The following is a 27371-nucleotide window of genomic DNA, read 5'->3' on the forward strand; positions in this document are numbered from 1 at the left end:
AAGGGGCAATACAGAGGCCACAAAGGGCCCGTGTGGGAATTCTGTTGAAAAGTCCATAGTGGGCTACTCATAAAACCCACATAGATACCCCAGAGGGTAAAACTGCTTTGGGCCCGGCATGGGCCAACCCACAGGGGGCCCGCATCAGATTAGTGTGGGTTTGTCCCAACCCACAGTAAGCACACACCTTCCCACAGTGGCCATGTTTGTTGGGTAAGTAGACTCTTGTTCTAATATGTAGTCTAGAATGTGCTAAGCTAAGCTAACCAGCTGCCTGCAATAACTTTCCAAAATGTTCAACTATTCCTTTATTATCTATTTTATAAATCCAGACTGACTTACTGTTACTCATATTTTGAATACTGAGTGGTGGTATCCAAAAATAATATTTAATTTCTCAGACTTGACAGAAGTGTTTTGTTATCTGCAACACTACATGGCTCAATAAAACAGAAAAATCAATTTAATGTGAAATCTTTTATCATTTTTGTAGATCTCTCTCTCCTGACATGCCTGATCACAGTCGTATTTCTTGTATCAGAGATTCTGGCGAACTACAAAAACATCCCATTTCCCATCGTAATGAAAATTTCCAAAAGTTGATTGAACACACCCTCTACATGACTTTCATTAAAGATAGTGCAGTTGTTATTACCACTTCAGAAATCTTTTCACATGCTATTGAATAGTCTGGCACCTTAAATAAGCTTACACCTTGAAATAAAAATAAATGTACAATAAATTACACACTCTGCTGACTGTAAATGAGATGCTCTAAAGCTGGGAAACTGAATCTATTATGACACTTTTGTTTCTTAAGGCTTAATGTAGAGTGACTTTGAGGAAGTCCCTGCTTCCCTTTTGTGTAAGTTTAGATTTTTTTTAAAAAAATATCACGAATTGCCACATTACTTATGGATGAAGGAGACGGAGGGTATGTGTTGATTTTAATGAGGTGACCTCCCTGTGTGTACTTCTCCCTGCTGAAGCCGGCTGGTGTGTTGGAGCTGCGGTGCGTGACGGGTCAGTCTATTACTGTACTTCCAAAAGCACACTCCAGCTCAGAGGTTCCCCGTTGAGAAAAAAATGAACCTGCCGTCCAGAGAGGAGTGTGAGGGGTGGGACCAGGCACAAGTGGCCCTCTTCATGTGCAAGGTGAGTACAAGAAAAATAGGAGACAAAATAAGGCACTATCGGGAAACCAATGGAAGGTAAGATGGCATGTTGACCTATTTTCTCATCATTTAAAAGTTCAGGAGTTCAGTCTGGCTGATAGCAGCATGTAGATCATGTGTAATCTCATATTTGTCTTCATATATACTATACATATACATATAAAGCAAGTGTAAGTGTTTAGTTTAATAAACAGGACAGGGAGTTAAGGAAGGAAGTGTTGTGGAATTAAATTCAGTTAATTTGTTCATTCAAGAAACTAAATCAATGTGTTTACTGCCCTCAGAACAAAATGCCAGAATGTGCCGTCACTGTAAACAGACTGAGAATTAATGGACGGAGACTTTTGGTGAGTTAAGCCCTCACATTTTTCTTGTTTTACCTGAATTTTACAGAAAAAATACTCACCCTCTTGCAGTTACATAATCTGCTAATCCGTTCAGGATCATATCTGGGTTTTGGTTGTGTGTTCAGTTTGTTATTCTAATTACATCAAAATGGACAAATCCTCCCAGCAATTGTTATTATGATTATGGCTTTAAAAGCAGCAGAGTAATTACATTTCCTTGAGCTATTTGTGCTGCTGTAAAAGTCCAGTTTACAATGGCAACAACAATATGACTGCAGGAGCTTTTTTTTTCTTTTTAAGACACAGCTGAATCCTGAATCTTTCAAAATTATATTTCTTAGATGAATTAAACAAATTTTAGTATGAATATTAACTTGTACTGCCAATGACAGGATGTGAAACGTGACATGTGTAAGATCACTTGCATGTATTACTTCCCACACTCGCTTGGTGTGTAATCAGTTGCTCTCCTAATATGGAAGTGAGTAAATCGGTTGCAACTTCTGCTTTGACATCACTCTCGCCGCTTTGTCTTCATCATCCACATGATTGTATGAACAATCTCTGAGGGCCCTCCAATGTTGCAGAGAGGCGCCACGCTGACACAATGAGCGTAGGAGAACACTGTCTGTGTGTCAGTATGGGAGAGAGTAAGAACTGTGAAATGAGACTTAGGGCTAATAAAGCTGTGATCCCTACTTATTTAAGTAAGTATCATTAAATCTGCTTCAGTCATGAGGGGCAGGGAGGGGGAGTGGGGTTGTTTAAAGAGGATTTTGTGCAGCGAAATAACTGAGGCATGGGTTTATAACTTCCTAATGTTATTTTGACGATCCTAATAATACCTCAGTAATACCTCCGGTGCATTGGCACGCCTGTAGAGGCATTTATTCATGCGCAGTTTTTTAGCTGCCACTTAAAAACACATGTTGTCATGCTAGCAAATGAGAGCAACAACCTGCTCTTTTATTCATTATTCGATGACCCTGAGCTGATTCCGTTTTAGGTGGGATATTGCATCATGGAAATATTTCCCCTATATCTCACAGGCTCATCTCATCTAAAATATGCTCACTGTGGATTTTTATCAGTCAAAATGATTAATGTTTCAGAGCAGAGGCTTTGATGTGCAGGTTACTAGTGCAGATCTGAAAAATAGATATACATATAGTATGTGTATTGACTGATAGATCCCCCGGCTGCGGATTCAGCCAGCGCACCTGGGCTCTATTAAGGTCAGGTAAACCCATGCAGTATTGAACAGGAATATTTCACCATGGCTGCACCGCTGACTTCACACACCTTAAATTTACCCAGCTTCAAGGCCACAGAGTCCGACAAATATTCAGTCATCCACCATCAGTTCAAATATTGTATCTAGTTGTCTATACTGTTGTGTGTTGTATTCGATTTTTTGCCTTGCGAGCAGTGTGGCTCTATAGCTATACCAGTCCGTCGGTCTAGAAATTAAGTGCAGACAGAAATATCTCAGCAACTTGTTGAAAGAGATTTTGTGACATTTGTGATAATCACTAGATGAATCCTTGTTATTTTAATCTCCTGACTTTTCCTCTAGTGCCACCATGAGGTTGATGTATGTGGTTTAGAGTGAAATACATCAACCAGCACTGAATGGATTGACATGCAATTTGCTTCAGATATTCAAAGTCCCCACAGGATCATTTCTAATGACTTTGGTGATCATAGACATTGGCCTAACCTTAGTAATTCAATACTAGACACATAACTGAGGCCTCCAGTTTTCTGTTTTTATCCACACTAACAGCGTGGAATTGTAATATCAGTTGCCATGAAATTGTGTACAAATATTCATGGTCCCCAAAGGATGCAGCCTACCTGGTGATTACCTATCCCTGACTTTTCATTTAGCACTAACAGCAGGTTGTAGTTTTTAGTTTGTAAGTGACATATCTACACTGGATGGATTAGCACAAATTGTGCTGAAATTCATGGCTCCCTGATAAATCATTCTTGTCAGAATAGTTCCTCTAGTTTGCCCAGATCTTCACTTTCTCTCTCTCATTTTAGGTAGTTCTTATCATGCTGATGTTTGTTCAAATATTCATGTTTCAGTTTGGTTTTATTTCTATGTTTTATTTATATACTTTTAGTTATTTGATTATATAAAAGACATTTGACAGCCGTGTTCTGCTTGTGATTTAATTGGCCAGGTGTATGAGCGGGAACTCGAAAGTGCAGCTCCAAGGTTGACAACTACTGTGCAGAAGTAGAGATGGGGCGTCCATCTTTATTTATGTAAGCAGTCTAAACTAAGATCATGACCGTGGTAAATATTACCAGTTAACCATCAACATGTTAGCATTGTTATTGGGGGCATGTTAGCATGCCGATGTTAGCACTTGGTCTTGCTTAGATGTATGTCAGTGGTTGTCAATGTGTGACCCCTCAGAACCATTTAGTGTGGCCCCTGGATGTGACATGAAAGGCATGCATTATATTTCAGTTTTCTGTGGTCCATTTGAATACCTTCACTTTCAATAGCCTACATTTATTACACTGCATGGCTGCTCCATCAAACCGTGACCCCCTAACCAGCATGTGTCAGGTTAGAAATGACAAAGCTACTGGTTGCATGGCAACTGGTGGTCCCTTACATAAATGCTAGTGCTGTTTGCTAAAGTTACTAATTTGAGCAGACAACTCTGCGGTTTAATGTGGGGGTGATAGAAAAGCCACCACGGTAGAAACGCTGTAGGCTTCGGTTGAGGAGAAACAGGGTTTTCGGAAAAAATGTTGCAACTGTTACTTCATCGGATCCTAGAGGACCAATAAAGTGATCGGCCTCATCTGCAAATGGGGGTATTCAGTACTCAAGGAATCTAATGTTAATTGCCACTGACACCATTCACAAATCCTGTGACAAGTTCATGGGCTGTCCTCCCTGAATTTGCACTCAGTCATCAAAATCTTGAGAACCCCTGGTGTGTGTGTGTGTATAATTAGAGATGCCTTGGTATTGAATGGGGTATTATGGCAACAAATTAATTTATAAAACATTTTGGGGACATGGATGACCAGGGAGAAGAATATTTAGGACTGTATCTTGGATGGGTATGATTCATGATATGGTGACATTTTAAACAAAAGTGCAAGGCTATCTCGGTAACCTGAATCTTTTGTTTATTTCAGTCTAATTTAACTTGGCTCATTTTATTATTATTAATCATTGATGAAAGTTTTTTTTTCAGCTTCTGAAGGGCAACATGACAGAAAAGGTTTAAGAACCACTAAGTTATCTGATGGATTACCTGACCAGTGTACTGTTATGAAAGAGCTTTCTGAGTGATTTGTCTATTTGTGTGTCCTTGTCCCTTGTCCTCACCAAATACTTCACCGTGTTTTTTAGAGTGAACAGTGTTAATATTTAATCTGAAATCTGCATCCTCATAGATCTTTGTTTTGACATTTTTGTCTCTAAAAAGTCAGCACTGTAAAGGCATTTGTAGTTTGAGAAATGTTTCATCCTGGATTTCCTATTGATGAGGTGACTTTCAGTAGGTGGCACTCTTCACTTCTGAGCGTTGTTGCTCTTGTAACTCCAGTTCCTCTTTTATTCTTGACAAAGAACTTGCTGTTGCCTCTGGCAGTGAAATGTCACTTCCTGTTGCAAGAGGATTTTCCAACAGCAGCTGCAAGCTTTGATGCTCCAGTGTAGGTTGAATATTACAGGTGTGTTAACAATTAGAGTGAGACAATACAAACATTTCTTTACCTGTACATTGACATGTTACCTGTACATGTACATCATTGTTGTTTTTTTCTTAGGAACATCAAAACTTCCACTCAATAATATCTTACATTTTGTTAACAGTAATCTTAGATGTTTGTGCTTCACTGTTCCTAAAAATGTTAGTGCATAGTTTGACGTTCGAAGGCTGCATTACCTGAAGGGGGAACATTTGTCTTTTGTCTCTTGAAATCCAAGTTTCAGACTTGTTTGTACAAGCATGATTTTGTCACATCACAACTAGTTTGGAAGCCATCGTAGTACAGTAAGCAGCTTTCAAGTGTGATGTTGAAATCTCCAGTGCAAATAGACTGAGAATGGACTTTTCGGTAGAGTAGCAGACCTCTTGTAATTGAACTTTGAAAGATCATATCAGCACAAAACAATATTCAAAGGAGAATATTTCTGTATCTCTTAAAGTATATCTGAAGGGGAATCTTTGCATTTATAAAGTGTCTCTGCACCAATTCTACTATCACAACACATTCCTGATCATTTATTAATCACAAAGGTTTGTCAGAAAATTGTGAAAAATGTTCATTGCAATTTCCCAGAGCTCAAAGCAACATCATTAAATTGTTCATTTTATTGTGTTTATTGTTTGCTCATGCTTTTGACTGATAACAGTTATTGGGAAAAAAAAAAAGAAAGAATAGAAATTGCTTATTTTGTCTAACCAGCACTCCAAATCCAAAGGATTCGACTAATGTGAAAGAAAAGCAGCAAATCTCTACATTTAAGAAGTTAGAAGCAGCAAATATTTGAGAGTTTTGCTCAAAAAATTACCGAAACAATTAATTGATTATTAAAATACTTGGAAATGAATTTCCTTCGATTGTCTCATTGATTAATCAATAATAATTGCAGCTCTAGCAGCAGTATGCCTTCACTGTAATGAACCTGCCAGAAAGGCAGCAGAAAAGGAAGAATAATTGTTTATGATAAGATCTGTTTGACTAATCAGTAACACAGCATGTGTCTAAGGCCAGAGAGGGTCTGTACTGTGGGCTCTGAATGTCATCCAGCGAATGTGCCGCTGCTGAGCTTTGCCTTTGGCTTACATTGCATATTCATATGATGTTCATACAGTGAATGGAGCAAAGGTCATAAAAAACTCAAGTAAATAGGCAGAAATAACGAGGCAATGCAGTTCCAAAATGCTCTCATAAGACAACATCATGCTCTGCTTCAAATGCACCTTCTTCACATTACACCTACAACATCTCTTCATCACGGTGGTAAGAATGAGTGGTGGAAAAAACAACAAGCTAATTCTGTCTGAGTGGTGGGTGGCTCTGTACTACAGTGTGGATGGGAATGACAGTCAGTCAGTCAGCACAGTGTAGATAAAGGTAATCTCCATCTTTTTGATGCCGTGTTTGCTCACACAGGTAGACAGGTTAAAAGAGAGATGTAGTAGATCAAAAGCACTGTCAGCCTCCATCTTCGTGACGCTGCAGCGTGAGAAGTCACTTTCAACTTCTGTCGATGATGACATCAGCACTACAAACAAAGGCCACTCAAAGTACAGGACAGCCTCATATTTGGCAATATATATATCACATGCTTACTTTGTTGTCTGCATCAAACACCTATAGCTGCATTCTGAAATACCAATGATATGTGCTTTAAAAAAAAGACTACACTGTAAAAATAAACTGTTTGTTTAACATAAAAAAGTCAGTGTCTTGGGGTGCCTTGAAATTTTAAGTGGACCAAATCTGAAAAGACAAGTTGATTTAAAACAACTAAACTTTTCTAGTCAAATAAACTTGATATTAATGCAGCTGTACTTGAGACAACAAGCACAGCACACAGCAAGTTATCACAAACTGTAAAAATTTATTTCAGTAGCAGCTGAAGTAATGCAATGTTCTGAATGAGTCCCATTCAGATTCATAGTATAGTGGTCGCAGTCTATTTTTGTGGATTATAACAACTTCAAATTACATCCTACATTACATTTACCTGCCATTCTTATTTCAGTAAAAGTGCATCAATTAGGAGATTTTTTTTCCCTGCAGTTGAGCCACCATTTTCTCTTTTTGACTTGGAAAGAAAGTTAAGTCTAATGCAAGACAAAATTATGTTTTTTGATCAAATAATGTGTTACGTAACATATAAAATGATCCACCTTAATTGGTTAAATTGTGTAGTTTAAGTTTTGCAAACTCACTGGATAAAACCTGCTAACGTTAAGTCATGCTAAGGCAAACAGTTAACTTTTACAATTTAACTGAAATAACACGATAAGGTTACTATAAAAAAAAAAATACTTGTCCTGAAACCATAGTGTAGTTGTTAAGGAGCTGCATTACACTTACAAATAACTGAGTTGGAAAATTGGAAACTTTTAAGTTGACCTGCCTTGAATTAATACAAACAGTTGATTTGAAAGCAATCAAATTATAACTGCGGCTGACTCAAAGCAGCCGTGTTCATCTAACTTTTTAAATTGAAAAACTCTGAAAAAACTCATTTCATTTTGTGTGTTACCAATTTAAGTAATTTTTTAACAATTGTTCAGCATAAGTGTTTTCTGCAAACTAAAAAAAAAGAAGCGTCTCAGGAGAGTTTAACGTCTCAAACAGTGCATGCTGGGAAGTCTGTTAATATGCTGATCACGTTTCTTTAGAAACTTCATTTAATGAGTTGTCTGAACTCTATACAGTCCATTCATTCAACTCATCATTTCAGGTCAAAAGACTTGAAGTGAGAGGAACTAATGTTTATAAATTTTATCGTGTTCAGAAAATAAATACTAGAATTTTGAAGTTTAATTAACTTGAATGAATTTTTTTTTTTTTTATAATATGTTTACATAGTTTTTAGAGAGTATAGCTGAAAAGATAGAGGACAAATATATTCTTTAACAGAGATTAGGTGCTAATATAGTCACAAAATCTAATTTCAATCTTGACACAGTCTTCGTGTAATGGATAATAAAGGAGGCAGAGCAAAGTATTAGTGTCATCAAGCTGAAAAAACATCTTAAACCACAATTAGTTGGTTACACTTGTGACTCTGAAATGTTTCTTGTAGATCTGTAAACATGTGGGAAGCCTCTCACCTGATCACAGTCATGAGACCTTGCACAGCTGCTGGGAAAGAACCAAAGGCACTTTTGTGGGCATGTGGCTGTGACGCTGTACTCTCTGTTGTGAAATGAGACTCATTTCAAAGAAAAGCGTTAACAAATGTTCACAGCATCGACCCATCCGCTTGCTGTTTGCCATTCCAACAGAACAGACGGCCACATGTGAACAGGAACAAAAAGTGGTCGTCCGTAACCATGTGCCTGTTTTCGGGTGAAACTGAGATTTCACACTGGCACAGGACTCTTTCTAAAAAGCTGCAAAAAAAAATATGTCCATTTGCCAGGTTATGTGCTTTAAACTTTGGCAACTCTGAGCGGTTTTCGGAGTGTTTGGGCCTCAGGTCATCTTACCCAACATCTGCAGAGATTTCTCAGAGCACAGACCTCTTGGACCTTTCAAAGAGATGGATCCAGCCATTGCAAATATGTCCATGTTTAGAATATGTGTGCGCTATGTTGTTTTAGCTACTATTATTTAAAGCTGCTTGATTAGTATGTTTTGTTATGTTGTTTTAGTATGTTTACATAGTTTCTTTTGAATTAAATCAGAAATTCAGACAAAAGAAACAATCCTAAGTCCAACCAAAAATGTCAAAATAGCATAGCACCAGAGACGGCAATATGTCGGTCCAGACATATCTCTGCACTCATTGGATGGACTGACATGAAAACAGACACTCATGATGCTCAAAAGATGAATCCTAAAGACTTTGGTGATCCTGACTTTTCATCTAGCATCAGTTACAATCACCCTTAAAGTAATAAAAACAGAAGAGGTTTTTTGTTGGGAAAAAAAAAAACTTATTTATTATAATTTCACAAAATAGTAGGATTTTTAAATAATACTAATGCAGTAGAATTCAGTTTTGTAGATACGCAAATCTACATGGGATGGTAACAGACGATTTTCATGCCATAATAGTGTGAAACCGGTATACCTGCAACCCTAATGCTAATTAGCAAGTGTTGGCATGATGACACACTAAACCAGTAGTTCTCAGACTATTTCTATCTAGTATGCCCTGCTTCAAAAGCTGAAAAAAGTTTATGCCCTAAAACTTTTTATCAAATATTAACAATGATAGTTGAAGCAACTAATAAAAAAGTATCCAAGTTTAATGTTAGTGAAATAACAGTCAGCATGATAACATCAGTGAACTCTTGTTTGTTTATTTCTCCTGCTTAAATTATGTTCATTTAACGTGGTATTTTACCCTGGTCATCCACGCCCCACCTGCACTGGCCCCATGCCCCACCAGAGGGGCCCGCCTGTTAGATTTCAGAGCCACTGCACTAAACTGACATGTCAGCCAGGAAACTGACATCTGACAACTGTCACTGCATATCAGGCGGGAGGTGCTGCAAATCAAAACTGAGCTGGCCTCAACTTTTCGCAGCCCTCCGATGACTTTGTAATGCACTAACAAATCATATGTTTTTGTTTCACCACTTCCACTTCCCGGCTCTCCAAAAGTACTGTGCTGTGTAAACAATGGACCTGCTATTAACCCATTTTCAGTTTTACTTAACCCTACGCTTTATATTTATAGCAACATCAACAAAAAAAATGCAGCTTGACAATCTTTGCTCGCTGACACTACACACAAGCACTCTCTGATGTCAGCGAGCGTGCAGCATGTCACTAGCTGCTCAGCTGCAATGTTTGGCCGTTTTGCCGCTGTGTCATTGATAGTGTGAACATACAGTAAGGAACAGTGTGTTAGCATTGTTGGAGCATGTTAAAATTTAGGCCAAACTACAGCTGTGCTGAACTACGGCCTCACAAAGGTACATATAGTGGCTTTAAAGGAATTAGGAAACATATATCTATAAGGATCAATGAAGCATTAATTTAAATCATCTTCAGTTTAAAATTTGCAGGCATTGTTATTCATCTCTTAACTGCAACCAAGAAAAAAAAAAAACACTGAACTACAGAAACAGTAGTTTTTGTTCATGTATGCTAATTGGGCTGTATGTAAGGTACAAAAACATGTTAAAAAAAAAAAAGATGATGTGATTGAGCTCTGTTTTTAGTGAGGGGTCCTGGTCTGTAGTACAATGGAGAGGCTGTAGCTTGTAGAGCTGTTGTGTCTCATTTGAACGAGCACAGACACTCCTATAAATAATTCAATGTGGGAGCAGTGCCTGGGAGTATCCACTGGGGCGGACTATTTGATATTTTATTCTGTGTCAAAAGGCTAAGTCTGGTTTTATACGATACCTTTTTTTCTCCTGTAAGCCGGTGGGATGATCAAGTGTGTATCTGTGAGGCCAAGGTTCAGTTCTTTGAAGGAGGTAAAGCCTTTCATATTAAGTGATCTCGTACTCTGATTTACAAATGATTAAATCACAGGCTCTGCTTTCACTGTATGGGTTTATTCCTAGAGGTAATACATGTTTTTGTTGCAGCAAAGTTCCTGTATTCACATACTACGGTAATGTGAGCAGCACTGTCAAGCCCCTCCCTGTGGAATATTTCATCTAAATCATAAACAGCTTTAAAAAACTACTAAATAATCAACTGTATACAACTTAATAATACATCATTACACTTGTTTCACAGGGCACTCTACTGATAATGGGCTATCCATACATTATTCATACCTAAATTAACCAGCCATATTAGACTCATACCTCATGCATTAAGCTCGTATCATAAGCCTCTCTTTATTTGTTGATATGACATCTTACAGACTTAAACTTTCCATATCCAAGCTTTAAAAAACATTTGTTGTCATGGATCTTCATTACATCACGACAGAAAAGAGACAGCGCGAGTAACGACCTGGAGCAATGAATTATGAATGAAGAGGGAAATACATAATTTAGCTGGATTTGTTGCATATTTTATGGTAATCATATCCTTTCATTTACGAATCACAATTGCCTCACTGCAAAGGCAGACATTAAATGCAACAGATAATTACAATGCAGCGGGCATTCAGATAAACTTTTTAAATGTTTGAGCGTTTACGAAATTGTGTAAGGTGGTGGTGGTTAAAAAGACTGCGTGGTTAGAGGAGCAAGCTCTTCACCTGAAGGTCACCACCAAAACCAGGGAGACTAGACAACGCCATACAAAACAGATATTTTTATCTTCATTCTTTAGAGACTGTGTCTTCAAATTCTCAGTCCGATGATCACAGATGGACTCAAGAAAAATCAATGCAAAAGGGATGGACTGGATGTTCCTACGGGAGATAAAATGTGATTAAGCACCCTAGGTGACCCTTCCTGTGGACAAAACGTGATAAAGTGCCCTCTAGGGTGACCTTTCAGTAAACAAAACAAGATAAATTGTCCTCTTGAGTGATCCTCCAGTGAACAAAATGTAATAAAATGCCCTCTAGAGTGTCCTTCTAGTGGATAAAGCATGATAACGTGTCCTCTACACTGTCCCTCCAGTGGACAAAACATGATAAAGTGCACTCTAGGTTGTCCTGAATTCTTGAAAATCAGTTGGCCTCTACATGCCTCTAAATGGTTTAATGGTTCGGTGTGTGGTTTTATTACAGATATGTAATACCTGTTGTTGCTTTAAGTCATGATAAAACAATTTTAATTGCACCACAACTTTGGGCGCCATGGTGCTGCTCTGCATGCAACTTTTTTTTTTTTTTTTGCCCCGACCCTCACACAGCCTGAGTAAATACCAGTATGTGTAAGTCACTCTGGGTTATGTTAATGTGTTAAATAAGTTACATACATCAATTATTTGATTTTAATATCCTGTCCTTCATTAAAACCCAGCAACCTTCTCGCAGTCACAGAGCTTCTGCTTATTAATATATGTATTTAAATAATGTTTGTTAACACCTCTGAACTTGCAGCTCCCATCCTGTGTGTCTGTACTGATAAATTACTTTCTCTACTTCTTTGGTTTACTGTAAAAATAACATGAGGGTTATATGAGGGTTGCTCTTAGTGATATGCTGCCATCTCCTGTTGGTGAAGAGATGATGCATGACTACTGCAGTTCTACAGTAACACAATGCTCTGCTGCGAGGAATCAGTCATTTTTGAACTTTGTAGTCCATAATTTTCCCCCCAACTTGTCACCATCACATGTTTACGGTTGATTTCTCTGTTGTTTTCACAGAACCTGTCTGACAGTGACATGAGCAAGTTTAGTCTCATCCACCAGCCGTAAGTTACATGTCTGCATGTTTGTCATCCCATACCTCAGTCTTACCTTCCTGTCTCCTCACCTCACCACCCTCCTCCCATTCTTTGCTTCTCTTATCACCTTTTTAATCGGTATGGAGAGTAAACTTTTTCAGGAACGCTGTTATTCACAAAATATGTGTGTGTGTGCGCACGCGTGACTGCACCTGCACATTTGTCTGCATGTGTTTGTTCTTGTTTGTGACGTGTGTTCCTGTTTATGTATCCCCATGCGTATACTTGTGAATTAAAAATAAATCAGTCAGACTAAAACTTCCCTTACAATTTGTGTGCATCAGTTTTAATTTCAAATTTTTATTTCATGTTTGAAAATGATTATACATGCTGATATATAATCATTAAATAATACATTAATACAATTAAATAACATATACATATATGCATTTTTTGTTTGAAAATGCATCATTACTGCATTACTGCTATTTTTTTTAAAATATTAAATCTTTGCAAACTTTAATGGTAAATGGCATGTTTACATTTAGATTTTTTTTTAGTTAGCATTGCCTAAATCATTTCACACTCAGTTTAATCTTAACTGGATTGTGCCTTCACAGATATTTTTTTTGTGTTTGTTTGTTTACCTACAATCCAAAAAAAATGTACATTTAAACTTTTGGCCTCGTAATAGTGCTACCATGTAGCCTGGTATCACCAAACCAATTCACAAAACTCCCCTGGATTCAACTGGATAGACCTATAACCATTCAGAACCACGAATCATGTGACGTGATGAAGCATTGCGCTGAGTGATAGAAAAATGCAAACTGACTACAGCTAAGAAAAAGTATGACTGTGTAGCATGAGTAGGTCCGTGAATACACACGTCTTGTGCTTGTTTTTGTCACTGATAGCCTCAGATTGTAACTCTAAGTATCAGACAACATTGTGGAAGAGGATCCCTACTAGGGTTGCAAAATGTAAGCACTTTCCGTAATTCATCATTGGTAACCATAACCAATATTTCAAAAAAAAAAAGAGAGAGATTATACCATGTGCTTTTTCAATCAAATCTTTTATTTTATTTCCACATGAGCAACACATCCTCATACCTAAACAAGAGAAAAATGACATATATTAGCAGTGGAGTGTACCAGTGTACTACGTCATGACCTAACTCACATGACGCACATTGTTTACCTTATAAAACAGTCACAGTTTGGTCAATTTTAGGCACAAAAACTACTTGGTTAGGTTTAGGAAAAGGTAGTGCTTTAGCCTGGGCCTCACATCACAGAGAAGATGTGACAGACTGTAATGACATATTTTACGTTACTTTCATTTTACACAGGACTCAAAACCCAGTGGAACCCCACTCTCCAATTAAGCGGTGATCGATTACTTGTTATGCCTGATCTCTACAGAGACAGACCTTTAGCTCCTTTTTTTTAACCAGAAACAGCTGTTACATTGTTCTATTAAAAGCCACCAGACTGACAAAAACATTTTACCTTGGAGATCATCAGAAAACACACTTCATCCAAAGTCGACAGAAACAAAATAAAACTCACCAAAACCATCTTGTTTTGTCATTCCACTGTTTCAACAATCATCGACGCTGGTTTGGTTCAAAACTTACTTCACAAAGTTGTGAGATGTGAAAATATTCTGGCTCTACTTGTGGTTATTTCCCCGCTGCTTCTCTGATGCCCAACCAAACCCGCCTCATATTAGATGACAGGCCCAACACGTTCCAGGAAGGGTGTAAATCAAAGGGAGCAAATAAAACATGAGCTTGAAGATTCCTTTGGTTCCCTGTGACCTTGCAAGTGAAATATAAAATATGAATATAGTTATACCCAGCACAGATACAGACACATTTAAAATGAATAATTCCAATGTGGTTTTGTCAGTCCTGGACTTCGACACTTGGTTCTTTGAGTTCCTGTTGTTTTTTTTTTGGTTAATCATGTACTTGATGAACCAGGAAGTTACATGTTATGAAGGTGATCCACTGGCACTCATAGAAAGTTAAACACTAAATTACATATTTTTAAAAACTTGAAATGTTAACATACAGTAGGTCATTTGCTATATGACACATTTTTTGCTAACTCACATAATAAACCAAACTTTTGCCTTTTTGCATTTCCCCTTTCTTTGACAGGAGTATATACCATACCTCCATAAAGAGAATGAACTGGAAAAGACTTAGTGAAGTGACAGGAGTTTAAATTTCCCATAAGCATATAAGTGGCTTCACATCCATTTCCCACTGAGCAGCTCCCGACCAAACGCTGACTAAAGGCTTTTTTTTTTTTCTCATCGTGAATCATACACAGTTCCTTAAAAAATCCACCACTGTCTCTTAAATTCTGTTAATTCTTGAAAGATATGGTTGTTTCTCACCATAGACAGCCTCTTGGTTTCACCACTTCAAATGTGGTTCACTGTGGTCAAGGTAGAGCAGGCGTCAGTTCTGCAAAAAGAAAAAAAAATCCCCCTGGTGAACACACACACACAGACACAGACACACACACACACTGTAGTGGGTCATGCTGCCAGTGTCACAAGAAAGGCTGCACTGTCATTTTCAATTGCCATGCCGTATGCAGAAAGCACTTAGGATTACAACACAGCACTTTCCATGACACACCATCTATGACCTTAACACACTGACTCATTTTAAAGCAAAAAACAGTGTTGAATTAACATGCGCCCACCTCACAGTTACACTCACCAAGATGTCTTACTTAAAATACTGTAATTTATTTGTGAAAAGGGCGTCCAGCAATGACATTAGTAATGATAATATCTCTTGAGGGGGATTTTAAAATAGTGGCAAAGTTCTTTGCAGATGATGTAATGTAAATAAATCAAAGGAGATGTTTACGCATGAAATAGTGGCAAGAACTGTTCCAGAACATGCCCTTACTTAGTTGAAGGTGTCCTCCAGTGATCTCACTCAGGTGATGGGTTATCAGCTGGAGTTAAAATGGAGGTGGTTTGATGGATGTGGAATTGAGGCAAGTCAACAGACATGTGATGTAAGTGGTTTGTTGTGTATGTGTGTGACAGGGAGCGGAAAAAGAGAAGTGATTTTTCTTAGAGGCTGGCTGTAATGAAGTCCCTCCCCTCAGTGTCAAAGACATGCCAAACACAGCGTTCATTTACATTTCTGCAATCAATCTGGCAGCACACACTGAATGTATGAGGCCCAAAAATGTAAACTCGTGGATTTTAAACATGAATATGGACACTTTAGGTAAACTTGCCGCTCCTGCTACAGCAAAAATCCGGTAAGAGCCTTGGTTTGATTCGATATTTTGCTTCCTTTTCTTTGCACCCTCTTCTGCTTCCATGTGATTGTTGTTGAACGCTGATACAATATCACTTTATGCTAATATTTGAGAACACAATGGCACGAGAAAGTCATTGTACAAGGTTGATTTATTTATCATTCTACAGCATAGGACTGTACAAAAAAACATGCAACCTCTTTATGTTATTCGCAAACACTGTAAAAATCACATTTAGTGGAATCTTTTCTCATTAATTTAACATAAATATACAAGTTTTATTGGTTCAAGTTAATTAAACTTAAGATTTATCGTGAATTTTTTCAGAACACTTAAGAACTTACAAACACAAGTTTTCTAACTTGAAGACTTTTATCCAGAATTCAGAATTGCTGTGAATCTATAATACACTTACAGATAAGTCATGGTTGCTTGTTTTCATAATAATAAAAACATTGTGAACCTTGATGAAGGTTAGTATTGAATTCCATCCCGACACCCTAACACTTACAGTTAATAATACAATTTAATAAGTATAACCCTTTTGTCTAAAAGAACTGACTTTTCAAACTGAGAAAATGCAAAATGAAATCACATTAAACAATTGGTAGTTCAACTTAGCTCGTTTATTTTTTTCTTGAGTCTGTTTGACTGTTTTACAATTTTTTTTTTCTCTTTTTGTTGTTTTGAGGCAAAAAATAGAGACAAATCTTGTCAAAAAAAAAAAAAGTAATGTTGTGACCGACTGATGTGAATCCTGCAATTGTCTTTCCAAAGTACCTGAAAGCTGATAAGTAATAGTTAACTACTTGTCAAAGACTTTTGTTCAGCTCATAAGACAGCAAATTTCATTTTCTGAATGACAAAGTCAAATTCTGTGTTTTCCAGGCAGCTTCAGAAGATTGTTCAAGACATCAAGAAAAACGATGGCAGCTTACTGAATAAAATTAGAAGGTCAGTCGAGATCTTTACTGCACTTTTTGAATCGCCATTACAGATGTGATAACGGTGGAAATATATCGGTCTGAATGTTTTTGTCACATAGACCTGTGAGAAGTCTGGAGACTTAAAAACTTTCTGTGTGGTGTGTATATGCATGAGTGGAGGAGGTCAATTCCTCTTTCACAACCGTTGGAATAAGAGAGATGCCCACAAACCAAAAATAACTTAAACAGATGGCTGCTCTCTCACTTTCCTTTCCTGAAATGAGACACATAAGGATAGAAACGACAATGACACATTATTCTCATGCTGTCTGGTAAATATGCACAACAGTCTGCTAACTGCGCTTATGTAAATATAGACCTTTCACTCACAGATTTACAGCCCAGGTGTCTGTGTCTCAAACGGTCCTTGCGCAAACACAAAGTATCATTTGTCAAACAATTCCACAAGTAATTTAAATCTCAATTCATTAATACTAAAGAGATGTAGTATACACATATTGTCAAACCACTGTCAAGTACCTGCTGCTGATGTCAGTATTTCTCTATATGACAGACTGAAGAGCAAACCAGTTCCAAAAGTACCTGCGAGAGATTACAGAGGTAAGAACGGAGTCATTATCACTGGTTCCACATGAAACGTCTCTGTCGATCACACTGTTCCAGCAGGTGGATATTGAATTATTTCACTTTACAGTCTGCACGCAGGTGAAAAAAAGTCACATGGCAGCTTTTCAGCTATTTACACCCAGGCTTCAAGTTTAGCTGTGAGGAGCGACAAAGTATCTATTTATCTATCTAATACCAGATTTTCCCCCTAGGTGAGCTGGGTTTGAGTCCCAACCAGGGAGACTGAGGATTTTAATTTTTTGATTTGGTTGACTTATTATTTGTTTGTCATTTTCAGTTTTCAGTCATAGCATGGTTAGGTTTAGGAAACAAAATTATTTGGTCAGGTTGAGGAAAAAAAATCTACTTTGTCATGTTTAGGAAAAGACCATGTCTCTGCAAAACCAGTGTAAGTAGCTTATATCCATGGCTGTCAATGCAGCTATTTACGCCCATATGGCAGAGACAAATAGCATTGTTGGCTACAGACACCTGGGTGCTTGTCTCTGCCATGCTTGACTATACACACCCAGGTGTAAAGAAACACATTGGCTATTCCACCTCAGGTGCAAATAGCTTTATTGGCAACTGACATGTGGGTGCTAATAGCATCTGCCTAAAAATTATTATACTGAAAACACAGTTGTCTTATAACAATTGAAAGAATTATTGGTCACCGTGCACCTCTAGCTGTTCATACATGGTCTCACGATGCACTGAAATTTTTAAAAAATGAGATATTGATATTGCATTAATAAATCACACATGATAACGCAGTGGAAATAATCCAGCAAGTCTTAAAAATACTTTATGCTCATTAATCATTTACATTTCTTTCCTTTCTCACTTTGCAACCCTCCCCAACACTCCCCCACTCACACACCTTTTCAGTCTAAGTGTAACTGCACTTTTTGCACGCTTTTATACAGTTATGGTTACAGACTCCTTACACTCATATTTTGAGTCTAAATCATTTGCCAAAAAACAGAGAAAACACACAATAAGCAAAGTTAAATATGACTAATATCCTGAATTCTTATGGCCAAAATAATTGCATAATGATATTGTGACAGCTCTATAGGTGAAGGCATCCATGATCCAATGTTCCAATGTGATCCTTTCAGTTTTCAGTCTGTGTGTCTGGGTTGGCCAAATCAGTTTTTAGTACAGAATCTGTACAGTTTGTGTTACAATCCCACCACCAAAAATCAGCAAGAAAACACTGCGGAATACGGAAAGAAAATTTGGTACCAAAAGGAGAGCAACTTTGACCGATACTCAACTGATTTGTTTCAGTCTGACTGATGAGAGTGGAGTGCACAGAGTGAGAAGTCCCCCATAATTTACACTTTAATCACATCACTGTGACCAGAGGGATTATTACACTGATTTATAACTCTTTCTTACATATAGGCATGTGAGTATCATTAATGATTATCAAATGATTTGTAAACCTTTAGGACATCATCACATAGAGAGACTGACTAGTTGTTTGAAACACTTTGTTAATGGTTAATAATTAGTTTGTGAGCTGTTGATAAACATTATTTGTTATGTTAACCCGAAGCATGATCTTTTCCGCAATCTACCCAGGTAGTTTTGATTACTAAACCTAAGGAAGTAATTTGTTACCTAAGCCTGCCCACATAGTTTTTGTGCCTTTATTTTGAAAGTCTTCCACAGAAAAAGTGCAAAATGTATCATTAGTAAAATATACTTAAAAACACCAGAAGTAAAATTATCAGCTGGGTGAAAGATTTCACTTCACCTGTTTGCAGGTGCTGTTTTGAGAAACACATAGAGCTTAATCATGTGAATCTGCTGTTCAAATTGCATCATAAACAGCGATTAAATCACTGGTTGAGAGATTATTCATTAGTTCAAGAGGTGAGGAGATGCGCTCCACTGCTTCCTCAACAGAGACGCTGACTTTATTCCAAAATTAGAAAACTTGTTCTCACACCTGCTTAAATGAATTTGACACAGGTACTTGGTAGTTAATGCTTTTTAAGTTTCTGGGTTTAATGTAATCCACAATTTGACTGGTTGCTTTTCCGTACTGGCTAATTTTTCCCCCTTTTGATGTCTGTGCTTACAGATGATGACCAACTGTCCGAACCTGACTATGTAAGTTGAGAAAATGTGAGCTGAAAGTCGTTTAAACTGTTGATACTCGCGTGAAACATTACATGTATGTTGTTCTCAGGATAACGACATGTATGAGGATCCCCGTGAGGAGCAGGATGACAGCTACGAGCCTCCTCCCAGCCACAGAGTCTTCAACACAACTCCTTCTGCTTCCTTCCCAAGAGGGGAGTATCTTGGTCAGTAGTCATCTGATATGAAGAACTATTTATATCTGCACTTTACACCTTATTTTTCGCCATAAATGGATGAGTGTTGATTTTTATATCAACAAAACTACATTCACATGAGCTTTGGCTCCTTTTGACACGCAGTTTTGGTATCTTCAGCAGCTTCTCGTTTACAGTCGTCACCGTCTTCCTGCTGAAGTTGCATTAGTTTATTTAGCCCCTTTCAGTCGACACTGTTGAGCCATGGCTATGACACACAGATGGCTTCAGAATGGTGCTTCATGCAAATACTAATGTCCTCTTTCCGCTTCTGCTTCTCCTTTCCAGACAACTGCCATAACCGACCCCACCGGCCACCCAAGAAGCCCCTCCGCCCAAGCAAAGCCTCCAAACAACTGCCCCCCGAACCCACCCACGTGGAAAGTGATGATGTAAAGCAACTTTGATTCCCACCTCAAGCTCACATAAATACTGTACTGCAGGCCCGTGTGTTGCTAAGACTACCACAAACATTACTGTGTCTAGATTTCACCATGTCCTGTGTGTTGGTAAATACATTCAATGAGTGTGGGCAGCTGACTCACCAAGCTCACTTCTATAATATACTGTCTTTATTGATTGGTAGGAAGACTACATCAATCCAGACGGCAGTAACGATGATGATAACTACGTAGAACCTGCTGAGAATCCGCCTCCCAGTAAGATACAAATCACAACAGAGAGGAGAAAGACGGCAATATGGATACTACTGCTGTAAAAACTATAAAAATATAATAATAATCTCCATGCACTTCCTCAGATCCTATAATGCACAGTGGGGGGAGCAGAGCAGGAAGGGACCTTCCAATATTGCGAACACCTACACCACAGTGTCCACCCAGTCCTGGTAGGTACAGCAATAACCAATATCTATGCTGCACCTCAACACAAGTTCACAAGGGGCCAGTCTAGAATTATTGGTCTTAAATTGTGTCCATCACAACTCTCTTGCAATCAGACCCATCTGAAACAGTTCATGGAAGAAGTTAGCCTTTAGGACTTTGGGACAGTAAACCCTTTCTGAAAGGCTTTGAAAAGTTAGTATCAGTAGCAACAATGTCAACATTAGGGACACATTTTTCATTTTCCCTTTGACTCCAGTGTGGAGCTTATTGTTGACTAATTATTTTTTAAACTTTTTCTCTGCTTTCTCTCTCTTTTCTCTTCTCTTTTTTATTATTATTTTGAGTTTCCTATTGCAGCTTGGAAAAGTCTACGCAACAACACTGCTTGGTTAGGTTTAGGGAAAGATTGCCGTTTGGGTTAAAATAGACTATTAACCACCTATTTCTGCCTGAAAGATTTCTGCCTCAAAGGACTTACTGACAGAAATCCCTGAAGGCCAACTTTTCCCATGTGCTGTGAACCTTGTTTGTCTGTTGTACCATGCTGAAAAACTACATGAATCTGATTATTTAAAAAGAAAAAAAAAAAAGAAAAAACATTGTCATGGTCATGCTAACATGCTCACCAATGTTAAACTGCTGATGTTTAGCAGGTATATTTTTTACTTTATAAAACATCTTAATGTTGCTTTTTAGCATTGTAACATTCACTAATTGTAGGAGAGTGTTGTCTTATATGTAACGTGTTGCAGTTATAACACATATATTTTCTCTTGCTATGCACATCAGCATGTGACCAGTGTAGTACTAAACATCTCAGAGAAATATCAACAGGAGTTGTCCACTCTTTGTTTTCAGTCAGATGTTACGCAATTATGTTCTAAATCAGATTAAGTTTGTATATTACTTTTACAACTTCCAGCAATCAAATTATTAACTTTGCTAACTATGTTGGTGTAATCAATGTACTTACCAAAAATAAAGGGGATGACTGCACCAATTGGTAGATGCAGTCTTGCAAATATTTCATCATAAACTAAAGTGCAAATCAAAATTCTGTCCTGATGATTGCTCTAGGAAGGTTAAGGAATTACTAAAGTTATTAAAGGTCATCCCAAAGGACAACATGAGTGCATGTACTAATTGAAACATTTCATAAGCCCTAAAAATCACAGATGTAAACCTCATGGAGGTTCTAAAGGAAAAGTCAGGGGATCATCAGTCATCAGGATCATAGAGGAAGAATGACTGACAGTACATAATTTCAGACTGAAAATTGACCGGATGGCAATTCATCCAATAGTTGTTGAGACATTTCAGTTTGGAGCCACACTGATAACTTGGCTTTACAACGAAAAGGAAGACTCCATTATGTTCTGTACTACTGTCAGCTGGAGAAATGCTAAAAGTAATTAAAATAACACAATCCAGCACCAGAACAAAACTTTTGTGTTCTTATAATGTGTGCCTGACTTTGGCTTTACTTATTTTTCAGACGTTTATGAAGTTCCAGACCAAGAGGTAGGCTCATTATGTGACAGCAATTAAGAGTATTTTTGAGGTATAGCCATACGTGAAATTCATTGTGATTCTTTTTTATGTCCCCTTTACAGGAGAACTCATTATCTCTTCCAGCAAACAGGTTGGTTTGAGACTGTCTCAACTTATACTAATTTATGTAATTACAAACACGCACTGCAAAATGTTTTCGTAATAATTTAAACTTCAGTCTGAGACTAATCCTGTCCTTGCAGACTGTGTCCAGCCCCAACAAAACAATCTTTACCACCAAAGCCCAGCCCCAGGTAGGACAGACAACACTGACATCATTTCAGTCAGAGGCCTGAAAGATGCGCCATCATTTGCAGCTTTTTTAAGTGCAACTCTCTCTGTATCTTATGACCTTATTACATTGCATTCCTATGACAGCACTAATAATGAGTTATTTTTCTTCCTCAGAGTGAACGCGAGAAGGTCTCCTACTCTTGTAAGTGATGACAAATGTGCAACACCAGAAGAGGTGTTTTTGCAGAGATTTCAGCTGCACAGTTGTGAGGACATTGACTCAGTGACGTGTTGTGATTTTCTAGGTCCAGGCGCCAACAGATGACGATGAATATGAAGTCTGTGATCCAGATGATAGTGAGTGTTACTGAAAAACAAACAATAAGCAAAATGTTTCCACGTGTCATTTTTCTGAAGACAGCTGCCATGAATCTATCTACCATTTAACGCCATCTAGAGGATGATCAATGGAAGGAGGTATCTCCCTCCAATAAATGAACAGGAGAAACATCTGCCTGTAACAACAGTCATAACCAGAAGATTACTTATCACTGCATTATTTGCTCCCCCAGGTTCCAGTAAAAAACCTGCTGACGGTCCTCCTCCACCCCTTCCCAAACCTATAGCCAGAGAGTAAGCATCACTCTGCTGATTATATACTGTATGCTGTGATCTATTTAAGCTTCGGGGGGAATAACTGATTGTATTATCATTTCTTTTTTTCTCTCTCAGGAGATCCCCAAAGCCACCTGTAAAACCGGTAGGAATATCAAAGAATCTGAAAATAAAGAGCTCTAAATACTTTTCCAGATAACAAATTCAGTCATTGGGGCTGAACTTTGCTGAAAATCATGAATTATGATTCTTTTGCAGAGACCGGAGTTAAAACCAAGGGAATTTGAAAGTAAGTGTTAACATTTATTCAGACACTGAATGTACACATTATTAGTCACACCAGGCTGAGTTTTTAGTGAACATTGTGATATCAACCAGTTAGTGCCACACCCTTATATTTTCCCTAATGCACATTTAAACTTGCATTGTTGCCTGCACACTTTCATTTACTCAGTGTGTTTCCTATAATGAATTCTCCATGTGAATGCAATAATATGCAAGAACCTTTAATGAATTCATCCAGTGAAGATCCAATTTAATTACATACTTGAGAATCAGAATCAGAAAGATCTTTATTGTCATCGTACTCAGATACAATGAAATTGCATTTCTCTCTACACAGTCAGAAAAATTTGAATATATAAAATGCATATCTAAAACAAATGGAAGCAGAAGCAGACAAACCACAGGAATAGCACTGATATTTAAAATATATTTCTTTTTTGTTACTGTTATATTCTACGTAAAATGCAGCGTAGCAGGTTAAAGATGTACAGTACATGCCTTGAAACAGCTGACAGACCTATTTACATATTTAATTTGTGGATTTGGCTTCGACTTCTACTCATTAGAACATAAACTAATTACCATATGTCTGGATTTCCACAGGCCGAACGCTGCCTGTGATACAAACTGAGCAGAAGCCCCCACCAAAAGGCTTTTCGCTGGACTTGAAACGACCAAAGTAAGAGATGCAACACAGTTTTACGCCGTGCAATATATTTACACCGAGCACACGCATTTTTTGATGCTTCTCAACTGAGGAAAATGGTCTTTAATTTAAAACAGCTTTATAGAATGTATTTACTGTGGTTGACTCTGCTTGTGGTCTCTCTTGCAGAATTCCTCTTCCACAGTTTACCTCCCTCAGTAAGTACAGCTCCTGCTGGCAGCTCTCACAGCAGGATAACACACACATGCACAAGAGTTTTGTACTTGAACATTAACTGACAGAAGTTCAAAAACAAAATGCTGCATTATCAAATAAAACACCATCATTATAATGTTTCTCTGGTGTCTCAGAAACAGCTGACAGAGGAAGTGTTTCTGCAGAAAACGGATCAATAGATCAAGATAAGGTGTGTCCCTCCTTATATTATAAAGATGAATAAATAACCTATAAGTCAGTAATAATATATATAACTATATACTAAACTGTATTGATACATACATTGAGACTGATGATTTAAAACTCTGCTATTCTTCATTTACTGTATTTCAGGATGCAGATATCTATAAGAAATCCTGGTATGCTGGTGCATGTGACCGCAGGACTGCTGACGATGTCTTAATCCGCTCAAATAAAGTGAGAGCACAGTCATCCAAATGAGCAGCATGTGGATTATATCCCATAACCCCCTGCTGAGCTTGACTGTGAGTGCTCTTTGTTTCAGGACGGGGCATTTATGGTGAGGAAGAGCTCCGGTCATGATGCACAGCAGCCCTATACATTAGTGGTGTTTTACAAGGGCAGAGTATACAACATCCCGGTCCGCTTTATACCAACGACTCAGCAGTACGCTCTGGGAAGAGAGAAGAGAGGGGAGGAGGTACAGTGGAGGACTTTTTTTTTTCATTTTTACTGTCTTTAACTGTCGCTATGGCCTATGGTTGATGACAAAATGGAATTGGTTAATGGTTAATACAGGTTAATCAATGATTTTCTCAAAATGCTTTGAAAGGACAGTTCACCCCAAAATCAGATTGGGGAGAAAAATCAAAATCTATTTATCTATGTAAACTGTTTTAATGTGAGTTGCTGAGTTTTGAAGATATCAGCCATGACCTTGTTGTGAGCAGTTTCATGTAGAAACAATTTTCTTGCTACCGAATGCCAAACATTTCACAGCACAGAAGGAACTGTGCATCTACTCGTGGTTGAGAGGCTTGTGCTCATGACAGCGTGGGATGTAAACATTAATGGCGTCCTCCTCGGCTGAGCTGTGACCGCTCATGCATGCTTCCCTCTGCACGGTCATACAGTTGATGGGTATGGTTCAGTGGGAAGAAAGAAGTTCCTGTCTTTTGTTGTTCATTTGTTTGCTCAGTCTTATCTATTTTAAAGGCCCAGCCGGGGACGGGCACGGGCAGGCATTTTGATCTTTTACTGCCTGTAAGATCATCTAAAATCCTAATGTCACCTGCATAACACAGTACCAGTGCTGAGAAATACCGACTGCCAACACACGTTTTCACAGCAGACATTTTCACTTGTCAGAGAGCGAAAAGCACAGGTGTTAACTGATCCCATTAATGATGGCTCTGTTCTTCTCAAGTGTCGAGTTACTCCTCTGTAAGTCATGACAGTGACAAGGTAGCTGGGAACATATGAATCATTTGTCACCGCTGCTGTAGAGTTGCATCATGGCAGTTTTCACATCTATAAAACTGCATTGTGGGACTGCAAGCAGACAGTATTGTACATGCACACTACTTGTTTTGTTGGTGGGAATGTTGTGGGTATTTTTATAGGCACTTTTTATTTTAAATTCAAAGAGGGTGGAATTTCCCAGTTAAAATTTCCTACTTCTGACTTTTACTAACTGTATGTATTACTTTCATTAAATACCAGTAGATATATTTTATATTGCATTTCACTTGATGCTTTACTCTTACAAGTTTACTTTTATGGGTGCTGCCATTGTTGCATGAAGGCAGACGACTGCTTCTTCATGAAGCTGGATTTGCACCAAGCTCGCAAGTAGAAACTCTAGACTTTGAGCAGCTTTCATGGTGCTTTTTTCTAGGGGGTTAGAAAAAAATTCAGTTCCCATTTGTCTGAAATGTAGCATGATTATTACCACAGTCAAAGAAAAAGGGTGACAGTGAATATAATGCACTTTGTACCAAATAGGGCGCTAAGTGGAATTCAGCCATTTTTACTATTTTCAGCTGTCCTTTACCTTCTTACATGTCAAAATGTCATATGTGCAAAAGGCCTGTATCTAAGTTTTTATAGAAAGTTTATGATACACAGTGATGTAGCTGGTAGTGTGAAGAGAATATTTTAGTAAATGCTTTGAAGGGTGGATTCTTTTTTTTTTTTTTTATTCTGCCGCTTCCCAGTAGTTATCCTTATGTTTTCATGTCTGAATGGTTAAATTTTAGTCCAACTACATATGTTTTAGCATCAAAAATGCTGTTTTCCTGAGTCCTTATAAAAACATCATCTCACATGACCTGATGTAGGACTCAGCCTGAGGGCATGGAGGGTATTAGCGCTGTAACTTACATCAATTATTTTTCTAACAACTGAGTGGAAGTTTCCATTTGAAAAAACCCAGAAAAGGCAGATGGACTTTCCCTTAATTTCTAAATTATTTTGTACATGCGTAGATTCTGCTTCTATTTTTGTGGCAATGGAAAATTGTGCAAGTTTTGTGCAACACACACCGAATACTGAAAGCAGAGGGGGAAATTAATTTGTATTTAAACTAAATGTACAAAAAAACTGTTCTCCATTTTAATGAGGAGTAACCAGGTTTTAAATAATGTTTTGGGGCAAATGTAAAATTTTAGCTCATTAACCTAATTTGGGGATTTCACAGATATTTAAACATTTTAATTCTAACTTCCTCATCCTTTTTTTTTTTCAGCATTTCACCAGCATCTCCCATATCATCGAAAACCACCAGAGGAATCCACTGGTGCTGATTGACAGTCAGAGTTACACCAAGGATGCCACAAAACTGTGCTACCCCATGAAGCCCTAGACGACCCTCACTGAGGGGACACAGCCAAGTGATTTGGACGTGTGCATACCAACCTGCTGTGTTTACTGTCAGGCTGCTGTGTACAGAACTCATTACCTGTTTTTCTCCTCATTTACTGTTGAGTTGAGGTCCTGTCTACAGGATCATGTGCTGCACTTGCCTGCATTGCTGGCCATGCAGAGCCGAAATAGCACCGACTCAGAGGACTTTTGAACTCGTGTTTTATTAAGATGTTTTTTTTTAATGCTCAAGTCAGTAAACAGTGTATTAAAATGAATGCAAGGATGAGACAGTGTTGCTGTAGCCAAAGAAAGCAGGTACACAAATAACTTGTTTATGACAGCAATACTTAACGAAGCCATAAATACAAAGTCGTATATTTTGTTTTAATAAAACTCTTGTGTTGCATAACTCA

At 37.9% G+C, this 27371-nt stretch overlaps 1 protein-coding gene across 1 annotated transcript; it reads left to right on the top strand.

The window, feature by feature from the left end:
* Positions 1 to 928: 928 nt before the first annotated feature.
* Positions 929 to 27367, top strand: blnk (B cell linker). Its single transcript, XM_084735648.1, has 24 exons — positions 929 to 1155; positions 1460 to 1522; positions 12491 to 12537; positions 16701 to 16766; positions 17313 to 17359; positions 19464 to 19492; positions 19572 to 19689; positions 20008 to 20111; positions 20306 to 20378; positions 20480 to 20566; positions 22060 to 22085; positions 22178 to 22206; positions 22319 to 22369; positions 22524 to 22551; positions 22655 to 22706; positions 22922 to 22982; positions 23082 to 23109; positions 23223 to 23253; positions 23853 to 23928; positions 24085 to 24113; positions 24267 to 24322; positions 24466 to 24549; positions 24638 to 24793; positions 26840 to 27367. Exons 1-24 carry the CDS (start codon positions 1087 to 1089, stop codon positions 26954 to 26956), a joined length of 1527 nt encoding a protein of 508 aa, XP_084591774.1. The 5' UTR covers positions 929 to 1086; the 3' UTR covers positions 26957 to 27367.
* The last annotated feature ends 4 nt before the right edge of the window (positions 27368 to 27371 follow it).

This window comes from Lutjanus erythropterus, chromosome 14 (genome assembly GCF_056507025.1).
Source record: "Lutjanus erythropterus isolate fLutEry1 chromosome 14, fLutEry1.hap2, whole genome shotgun sequence".
Taxonomy (NCBI): domain Eukaryota; kingdom Metazoa; phylum Chordata; class Actinopteri; order Lutjaniformes; family Lutjanidae; genus Lutjanus; species Lutjanus erythropterus.